This window comes from Cryptotermes secundus, unplaced genomic scaffold (assembly GCF_002891405.2).
Source record: "Cryptotermes secundus unplaced genomic scaffold, Csec_1.0 scaffold1859, whole genome shotgun sequence".
Taxonomy (NCBI): Eukaryota; Metazoa; Arthropoda; class Insecta; order Blattodea; family Kalotermitidae; genus Cryptotermes; species Cryptotermes secundus.
This window is the reverse complement of record NW_019734348.1, coordinates 100395-111312: the sequence shown is the minus strand read 5'-3', so window position 1 is coordinate 111312 and position 10918 is coordinate 100395. Positions and strand designations below refer to the sequence as shown.

At 38.7% G+C, this 10918-nt stretch overlaps 1 protein-coding gene across 2 annotated transcripts in view; it reads left to right on the top strand.

Annotated features, from left to right (window-relative positions):
- LOC111868718 (ethanolamine-phosphate cytidylyltransferase) overlaps positions 1–10697 on the top strand; it is a 14934-nt gene extending 4237 nt beyond the window's left edge. The window contains exons 5-8 of one of the 2 annotated variants that reach the window (XM_023859637.2): positions 1712–1937; positions 3307–3507; positions 7263–7483; positions 9790–10697. In XM_023859637.2, the coding sequence (XP_023715405.1) occupies positions 1712–1937; positions 3307–3507; positions 7263–7483; positions 9790–9841 (700 nt within the window). In that variant the 3' untranslated portion in view covers positions 9842–10697. Of the gene's footprint in view, positions 1–1711; positions 1938–3306; positions 3508–7262; positions 7484–8904; positions 9316–9789 lie in introns of those variants that run through there. The other variant, XM_023859636.2, reaches the window with a different exon arrangement.
- The last annotated feature ends 221 nt before the right edge of the window (positions 10698–10918 follow it).

Here is a 10918-nt window from a genome sequence, read left to right as displayed (position 1 = left end):
TGTGTGTGGGGGAGGGAAAAGAACTCATTCCTTCATGTATTATCGCTCCAGTTGACTCCATTTTATCGTACTGACCTTGGTGGTCGTTTCGAGGGATGACCATAAATATTTTTTTGAGCCAGCTAAGCTCTGCTTTCGTTCACTACATACCAGCCAGTTCTTAGAATAACTTCATGAATTCTGTGGTCACCCCTACGACATCTGTGGCAGCCAAAATGGTTGGAATCTGAAACGCAGAAGCACCAACCCCTTGTTATGATAACATAAAGGTTGATTTACTGCAGCTAATCTGGCAAGCTATACGACTCACAGAGAGACATTTCCTCTTGTATTCCCCCCATGGGGAAGAAGGCAAGGCCGCACAGAAGATGTTAGGTTTACGGAAAAAAGAGCCAAATGAGAGATACGCAGTATTGGTGTGGTGAATGTGAGACAGCGCTGCGTATAGAAGAATGCTTCAATGCGTACCATACTCTGCTCAAATTCTAATCCACCTGCTTCCATTACCGAGATACCGGGTGCTCATATTATAAGGCAAGGTTATAAAACCATCTTTTAAGATCATTTTAGTGAAAGTTTCATGTTCCTATCTCATATAATTTAAGAACAATGATGAATAAATCATTTTCGAGCAAAATTTAAATGGCCGGCTGAATATATTACCGCCGGAGAGACACGGCAGCGGAATTTAAATGACCGCGCAAAAGGGTTAAATAATTTTCCTAGGGAGTAAAGCGCAGCCGGCGCGTAAGGCTGACAACCTTACCGCCATCTTTGAGCCGATTGTCTAGATAATGTGGGACCCTCAACGTCTCACAACCCTATGGGCCTTCACGGCCTGGTACAGGGATAGTTTTACTTCACTTTTTCTTTTACTAAAACCACAGAGGTTTTTAATATTTTATTTATTTATACTTTATTTGATGATGTCAGTAATCGGCCTGAATAGTGTCAAATTGTGGGATGATTATTGAATAATGAATTGGAAAATGTGTCAGGAGGTATCCTTTAATTTGATGAAATTCAAGTTAGTCCTTTTGGGAGGTGGGGGATGGCACTGACAACTATCATTGGGAACTCTCCAGCGCAACTGCAGTTGCAGTGAACGTGATACATACAGCAGAACTGATATGTTAACACTGGTTCAATCACATCTATGCATCAAGACTACTGCAACATAAGTTTCAGTTGAGTTACCGTCAAATTGTCATTGATCGTTGCTGCAGTGTGCGCACATCCTCAGCATAAACTCCATTCAAAATTTCATTGAATTTCATTGTGCATCAGACTGAACGCTGTGTGTCACCAACCTCTAGAAGATAACCCTTAGTATTTTTAATATAATTCTTTTTTAAATCACTAGTGGGGGGTGGAGTCCAGCTGGGTTCACTCAGCATGATGACACCTGATTAGCCTATTGTACCTGCCCCGGCTGATTATGATGATGGAGAATTTGGTGGAATGAAGATTGGCAGGGGAAACTGAAGTACTCGGAGAAAACCCACCCCAGCGCCACTTTGTCTGCCACAAATCTCACTTGACCAGACCTAGGATCAAACCCGGTCTGCGGAGGTGGGAAGCCAGCGATTAACCACTTGAGCTATGGCGCAGCCTATTTTTAATATAAAGGATATACAGTACATTTTCTGTTGTGTTCGTAGACTTGTTTGAAAATTATATTAGTGAAACATCATGTGCTATTCTTTGTTAGGGAAGTTCAGAGGACAGCAGGCGTGTCCACTACTGACCTTGTGGGCCGTATGCTGCTCATGACACGGCAGCATTTCCGTCAGGGACCATTGGAATATGATGTTGGCCATGAAGGTTCTTCACAGCTCGGTCTAGACTCTGATGCCCGAAGTCCATACACTGGCTGTTCACAGTTTCTTCCCACGACACAGGAGATCATCCAGTTTAGTGATGGAAAGCCACCGAAGGTACCGCAGATTGAACAAACTTCTGACATGTTATTGTGTGTGAGATGAGAATGTGAGGTATTAGAGAATAGTGTGATATATTTAACTCCGGAAGCAGCTGATCATTTTGTATCAGCAAGGAGATGAATATGTTGGTGTGTTTGTGGGTTACTTAGTGATGCTTTCAGTAGCTAAATAGTGTGAAATGAATGGATGGTAGATGAACAATACTTTGGAAAGGATTTAGAAGGAAGTGGTTGTGTCTAACCAAGGTACTATCCCTGCATTTGCCTGGAGAAATTGAGGGAAACTGCAGATATACCTCAGGTTAACCAAAGGCCTGGCTTAGTTTTGAACCAAACACTTAACAGATATGAATCAGAAGCAATACCAGTACGTCAGTCTGTTTGGCATGTTGGTTTGACTGTGATGCTTGAAGACTAACATTTGTTAGGTATCTGTCCTTTGAATAGCTCAGGCTACTAGCCACCTTTTCTGAAGTAGTTGACTTATCACATGATTGTAGGGATATTACTTAGTTTAAATTTGCCAAACAGCTTGTATTTTCCTATGGTATTGAAAGTTACCATGAGATCTTCCATCAGCCACTTCACCCTGAAGATGGAGACTGCTAATTTTTGTGAAACATTGGTAACCCAGCCTGTTCCAACGGTGTTTTCACCAGAAGAGGCATAATTGTCAACAACTAACAAGAAAGCCTATTGGCTGAATGTCAAAATTGTCTCATATTTTTGAAGTCTGTTTTCAGATTCTTTCTTTAGAGAATGCCTATCCTGATTTTATGTTTTTGTTAGCTTGTCCTCCAGGTAAATTCTTGGATAATACATTAAAACTTCGTATGAGAACTTCCTTCTGTATTTAAATGTGAATTGTTACATTCCCATTATATAAGTCTAATGTATATAAACATTAAGATTTCAGCCAGATACAACTTTTACTGTAAAAGGATACACGTATCAGCAGTTTGAATGTGCCATCATCAAACCTATTTATTTCATATATGGAGAGGAAGCTGTGTACGAGTAAGTGATCTTTTTGCGAACACATGAATACACATGTAAAAGACAGTAATAAAATATGATATATGATCAGTTATTAAAAGTATAAATATTGGGGCAGGTGCAGGGAATTTTCATGAAAAAAACTCCTGGTGATGAGAATATAAGTTTGGATTTTAGACCATTGTATGGAGAATTAAACTGTGTTGGTTATGTTGCTGAGCAGTTTTGATGTTTGTGCGGTGGTGCTCGTCAGCGCACTGCCTTCCTTCCATAGCCTTGACTTTTGCAGTTGAATCAATTTTCTGATATAATCTGGGAATATAAGAGGGCTGTACCCCTCAACTTAACATTTTCTTTTATTTTCACAGCCTAATGACAGGATCATATACGTGGCTGGAGCATTTGATCTGTTTCATGTTGGACATTTGGATTTCCTTGAGAAAGCCAGAGCAGAAGGAGATTATCTGATTCTTGGACTACACACAGATCCGATAGTAAACAGATACAAGGGTAGCAACTACCCCATCATGAATCTTCATGAGAGGGTGCTTAGTGTGTTGGCTTGTAAGGTTAGTAGTTTCTGTCTTTATTTGGGATGTTCTTAAAACAGTGATGTATATTGATGTACGAAATCACTCTGATAACGCAAATCCTTGGCTGCACTTACTGATCAGAATGACACCCGTAAACAACTACCAGTACTTTTAATTGACCTGATTATCGTTTCTCTTGTGTAAATTGCTTGTCAAGTGCACTTAGCAAACTGCCTTAGTTAGTTGTTTTTTTTTCTTCTGAGCCAAAGCCCAATGTAAGGAGTACATTATTTTTCTGTGTTTAATGACTTTTGATTTAGTAAACAATACAGCTTAATTTTCTACCTTCGAGAACTTCAGTCTGATTGTGTTTGAAACAGTAATTGATATTCACATTTAATTCCCTATTTCAGAAATTGTGCTGTACAATGAAAATATTTCACAAGTGACATATTGAACACACACTGAAACAGGGCCCCTTGTGCTGTCATAGTTTCTTTGTTCCCATCTCAGTTTCGTTTAGTGTTTGTCATTTATTTTAGAAATTACCTTGGTATTATTTGTTACATAATTGTATCTCTTAAATATATCAAATAATTCTAATATAGAGGTGAACAGTTGTGTTATGTAATTTCGCATAACCTCCATTTAGTGAAAAATCTTGATTTAGTATAAAAAAAAAACATTCCCTAGATATTTAATAAATTGAGTTTTCACTGTTGCATTTCAATTTAAAAGCAAGAGAAATACCAGCCATTATGATATTTTGAGGTGAAGGCTAATGTAGCCTAGCACAGAGGTTTTTAAGTACAGAGGTGCGCCATCTGTTGGCTGTAACTGAAAGCAACTGTAACTGTGAAGAAAACAGTTTGCAACTTCTCTCTGAGCAAGATATGGTGTCTCAAGGGGAAATTTAATAGTGGCAGTCAATCTGCTTGATAGGATGGGTGAATGTGTTGACTGGAAATGTTGTCAGCTGCTGTGAAGGAAAGCCACAGGTTACCAAAAAGATAATGGTTACAAAATGTGGTCTTCAGGTATCATACAGCAAGAGAACTAAATTATGTTTGGAAAGAAGAATTTAAGGAAAATATCCGGAGGTTAAAGACAGAAGATCAAGATTGTAATGCAAAAAAAAAGCTTTGCAGTTGATACATATCACGTAGTATTAATTCCCCCCCCCCCTTGGCACTACAGCCCCAGTGGGCTTAGGCCTACCTCCATGAACTTCTCCGTTCACTTCGGTTTTTCTAGATCTTACACATTCGGTAGGACTCCTTGGGCGCGTGATCAGCTCATCGCAAGGCCTCTACCTATAGACAAACACAGAAAAACGCACACAAACATCCATGCCCTGAGCAGGATTCGAACCCACGATCTCGGCTTCTGAACGAGCAAAGACAGTGCATGCCTTAGACCGCTCAGCTACCGTGACTGGCCATGTAGTATTATTAGGATCTTAAAATCAAGGAGGTTAGAATGAACTGGACATGTATATCGGAATTGGGGTAAAGAAGAAATTCATACAGATACTAGTGAAAAAATCTCTTAGAAGGTGACCGCATAGAAGACCTAGAAGAATGTAGGATAATGATATGTCATCATGAGTGTACCCTTTTGCCATGCCATCTTACTATTTTGGTCATATATTGAAGAAAAAGGGTAAGGTATTATTGGCAAGGGGAAACATCAGATTTACATTTACAGCCTGACCTTAACTGTTCTTTATCTGAAGTTTAGAAAAGGACTATACTTCCAACAGCGCTGTCTGTATGAACCAATATTTCTCGTATCTGTTTTGTCACTGAGCTCCGCAGTGTGGTTGCTTAGCTTCTGTAAGACGAGCGTGAGGGTGAGTCATATTGTACTTGTTTGGGTGAAAGTCTGAAATTCTGCTTTTATGACCAGCTGCATCAATTCAGAGCAGAAGTCTAGTGTTTTGGGAAACTTTCTTTGTTTTCATCATCAAGGAAGGTAAACATGGTTGGTCATGTTGTGCATGGATATGTCATTAAGACTCCACATTGAAGGACAGCCATTGGCTTACGAAAGATGGTAAGTGGAGTTTAGTGTAATCTCATCTCAGTATAATCCACTTCGTTGTTGCTTAACATGGAAAATCAAATTAGAATGACTCATTCGTGTTATATCTGAATGCTGCTTCAGTCCTGTAATGCAGTGGTTCTCAGCCTTTGTCAGAACGGGGCCCGGTAAATTATTTTTTTCTATAATATGAGGGCCCAATATAATTGATGCCAGGGCCTGGGGATGGAGAAACACTGCTGTAGTGTATATGTTTGACAAAACAAGGTTTGGAGGAGCTGTCTTGCTTTAGATGACAGAACATATTACCTTTTGGGATATGATGCTGTGTCATCTGATAGACATTTATGGACATTTCAGAGGAATTTACTGCCTGCAAATTCAGGGTCAAAATTTAATAGACACAAGCAGGTCGGAGTACTCTGCTCGCTGCTCTATGTATTACTCTTCAACCCTGAAGATGGAAGAAGAAGATGCATCCAAAATTTCAGCATACAGTGGAACCTCGCTTAACGAGCATAATTCATTCCAGAATCGTACTCGTAATGCGAAACACTTGTTAAGCGAAACAATTTTTCCCATATAAATTAATGTAAAATACGATAATGCGTTCCATGCCGAAAAAAATACTCAAAAAATTTTATGTATAACGTTTATTCAAAGAAAATTATATATACATTGTTAGGAGCATGAATCATCTTCATCTTTTCTTCTATGCAGAATGAACCAACCTGGAATGCGATTTCGATTTGCAGAAAAAAAATCGAAATAATTAGTTTATTATTTATGATACATATCTAATTCTTTTTTACTAGAAAGCTGTCTAGAGACATTTGTTTTTGCTGACACTTCAAAATTTGGTGAAAATGCGACACAGCATTATCATTAAATAAATTTGTAGCACACATAGCCACTGCCTTATTAGGGTGTTGCTTCTCAATGTACAATGCAACAGTTTCCCACGGCTTCCTTTAAATGCTTCAGCGTCTTCTTAACGAGGTCAGCGAAAATGACTTTTGCCTTCTCACAAATGATGTTCTCGTTAATAGTGTCAGCTTGCAATTGCTTTTCGTTTATCCATATGAGGAGCAACCTTTCAACATCATCAAGAATGCATAACCGTTGCGTAGATATTCTTGTCACTCCCTTTGAAGCATCTATCTCCTTAATCTTGTCCTTGTTCTTGAGGATAGTGCAAATCGTTGATGTAGACCGACTGTATGTGCGTGCTAGATCAGCCACGCTCACACCTCGTTCTCGCTTTTCAATGATTTTACATTTCATTTCTCGGTTATTTTTATTCTCTTATGGCTGTCTTTTTGCGGCTTTTTCTTCGGGGACATTTTTGCAAGGGTTATTAAACTTTGCACAAAAAAATCACAAATAATATGTCTGAACACAAGTTCGGAAAAATGTGTGATCACAAGCGACACTAAGATTCTTGCGGAATGAGTGCTAAACACAGACTGATGTAGCAAGTGCACAATCCGGGACTTCCCTTCTCGTCACTCGTTATGCAAAACGTCGCTCGTTAAGCGACTCATTTTTTTACAATTTGTTTTGCTTGTTATGTGAATTACTCGTTATGAGGTGCTCGTTAAGCGAGGTTCCACTTTACTTCTACCACACTGTGCAGTGTCACATCCCAAGAGATAGTACTCACCATAATATTTGTGTCTGATTGGTGTTTGTTTTAACTTGAACACCCTCTGTAAGCGATGTTAGAATGTTGACCTGCTTGCTTTCAGTATGTTTCTGAGGTGGTGATTGGAGCTCCTTATGCTGTAAGCCAGAACCTCATGGAACACTTCAAAGTGGACATGGTGTGTCATGGACAGACACCCATCCAGCCTGATGCTGATGGTTCTGACCCTTACACTGAGCCAAAGCGACAGGGTAAATTTAAATTATTGAACTCGGAGAACACCATGACAACGGAGAAGATTGTCAACCGAATCATAAATCACAGGTAGATTTCTGTTATATAACAATGTCACCTTTTGATTACTTTTGTTTGTTTTCATGAAGGATCTGCCTCAGTGATGCTTGAACGCTGATTTGGATCCACAGAAGTCAGCAACAAAACTGTTATATTATCATTACACTGTCCAAGCACAGACTGCGTCTCTTGTGCGGATAGGAAAAGTTTGTCAACTTTAGTGGTGGAAATGTTATGTAAGAAACAAGTCCATCTATGTTTTGACTTATTGTTTCTGTTGATTCATTTGGTGGCCATACACACAATCAGTTGTATGTAGCAGTGCATAATGGTCACATACAGAATTTTTTGAATTGCCTCTATGTAAACAATCTTAAACTTGATATGTTAACTGGGATAGCTGAATCAGTGATTTGGTCCTCATGTTGGTTACTGAAAGGGACACAGATTTCTCCCATTGCTACCATGTTGAGACTGGTTCCAATACCAAGCCTTGCGGTTTACGGTTTTTAAGAAACAGCCCATAAACCCCTGCATAGCCTGTAACACTAAGTTTTGCTGTAAGTTCCTGTGTTTGGCTCTGTCTGCTTGTTATAAGGTGGGGTTCCAGTACTTCTTTTTTACATTAACCCATGTGTGAAAAAATCAATACATAGAAATTGGTATAAAATTATGTAGTTTTATGAGAAATGTACCCGTCTTTAAACTCTCTGATGTGGCACATCACACAGGCAAAACTTTACGTTACGTTTCACAAAGAATTTCCTTTCTGAGAGAAGAGAAAGCTAATCTAACTTTCAAGTTTTAGCCATGAAATTTGAAGAGACTGCAGGAAATTGTATATCTCCATGACATGGCAGCTGTTACAGCACCACCAGTATGATGGGTTTTCTGAATTCATACAATGTTAACACACAAAACCCACCACTGTTTCTGGCAAACAGAGCAGGATGGTATAGTGGTAGCACTCTAGATTTGTGTTTTGGAGGTGCTTGGTTTAAATTATGTCTGGGATACCAACTCTCATGACAGGGTCTTCATGGATTTTCTTATCCCTTCCAGGTGAACAATAGGGTAGTATTCCAATTAAGACATGACCATCCAGATCCTTTCTAACTCATCAGTTATCTTGCCATTTGATCCTCTGCAGCCTAGATACTGACAGTAACATAAAATTGACTGCAGTATTAAACCATGAAACATGTGTACCATCTTTATTATCTTCCTTGTTTGCATTTCAGGTTTCCTTCCTCTTTCTCTTTTTTTTTTTTCTTTCTTTCTTCCTTACTTCCTTTCCAGCCTGCATTCTTTCTTAGAGCCTTCCTTTCCACCATTTTCTTTTTCTAGAAAGAAAGGTAGGCATTAAGAGTTGGTATACCACATAGTTTTTGTGGGTTTGTTGTGTAATGTGCGGTTAAGTTATTTTCTTTGAATGTGAATGCTGTTCACAGGTTGGAGTTTGAACACCGTAACCATAAGAAAGAAAAGAGAGAACTTGAAGCTTATGAAGCATTTCACAACTTGAATAATGAAACTCTATAAGGCTGTGACCTTAGGAGTTCTTGAATGCATTGAAAAGGGAACAGATATCATGCTTTTATTATGCGATATTATGTTGGGGATTGCTACAATCTTGCCATTCCTGTGTGCATTTTGGCCACAGAATCTTTAATTAGTCTGGAAATATCTGTTATTAACTTTGTCAGAAGTTGAATTGTTTTGTTGGTTTATTATGTATAATCAACACATTTGTACTGTAAGTAAGCTGTGAAACAAATGTTATGTGTAATTTGGAATTGCATTTTTAGAATGGAACGCTTGTAAACTATGAGAGATTTAGCATTAAAGAAAGTCATTGTTTGTATTGTTATTGCAGTACCATCTGAACTGTACAGAGGTGTCAGCTATAGGCCTATGTAGCTTGTACTTTCAAACTTGCTATCTGATTATGAAAAGTATGGTCTTCTTAGTTGTAATATTGTGTAGTTCGGAGTGTGACATTGCAGAAGAACATGTCCCCATCTCTCTTCAATACCAAAGATTAAGCAAAGCAAGAATACAGCACAAAGGCAGCAAGCTGAACTTATTTTTAAGTATGAAGACAGAAGCTATATTATCCCCCAAAATGTTGGACCCTCTCCAGATATCATGATGTTACAACCCAGAAGTCATATTCTTCGCTGTCACTGCTGTGAGAACCTCCAATCCATCTTACTGCCTGACTGCTTTAACTTCTACTGCTATTTCTAGGTTTCATGATGGAAAAAGGAGAGATCATATGGGTGGTTGATAAAATTAGTGTACTATCAGTTACAAACATTTCCCTTCTCTTGTAGCCACTCCAAGGCCAGCAGCAGCAACACGCTTTCTTACCAGAGCCATTCTTGATGTAGGCAAGAGGTATGCTGCCCATTCATTGTGACAGTTATAAATTCTTCAAGTAGTTGGCTGTGACTTTTATAGATTTGATACCTTTTATATTATGAAAGATTTTTCATATATAGAACCTGACATCAATGTAATGTAGTTTGGAGGTGGCATAATGTTTCAGAGGAACATATCACCTCCATGTTCAGGATCAAAGATTAAGCCAAGTAAGAAACCAGGAGGAGGCAGTGAACTTGGCACTTGCTTGGCTTATTCTTTGACCCTGAAGATGGAGGCAGTATGTTTTACTGAAACACTACTCTGTCTCCAAACTGCATGTCATTACAACTGATAATACCTACTCATTTTGGTTACTTATGTTTCAAAACAGATTGGAAGAGAAATTTGATTGACACAAGGTTGATTCTTCTTTTGATGTCATGCCATGAAATTTGATTGCAAATATGAAGCAGGAGTTCACAGCAGATCCAGCGATGGCAGTATTGATGAGATAAGCCTCTAGAATTGATGAAACAAAAGTAATTTTGAATTTGAGGAATATTGTTAACATCACTCAATTTGAGCAGTATTGCTCTAATTTACTTGTGCAGTGAAGATGTTTACTTAAATTGAAAAATGTATGCATCATAATCCCGTTAATTCCTGGATGCTTCTGATGAAGAGCAGTCAACAAACAAACTCCGTGTCCTGTAGTCCACAAGCGAACTATACCGACAGAACAAGTATAAATTCTAGCATATCAGTAATTCAGTTGTACAGAACTATTAGACTTATTTTGTACTCTATCATCTGGTGTATAGAAGACAAAAATCCACAACGTTTCAGAGACTGGATCTGTCTCTGTCCTCAGGTGGATGGGGCAGGATAAACCTACTCAGTTGGGCCCATTAGAAAGACCTGACCCAGTGATTGAGACTAGCTCTTTCTAACAGGCCAAACTGAGTAGGTTTATCCTGCCCCATCCACCTGAGGACAGAGACAGATCCAGTCTCCGAAACGTGTTTCTTTTTCTTCTATATATACCAGATGATAGATAGAGTACAAAATAAGTCTAATAGTTCTGTACAGCATACACCA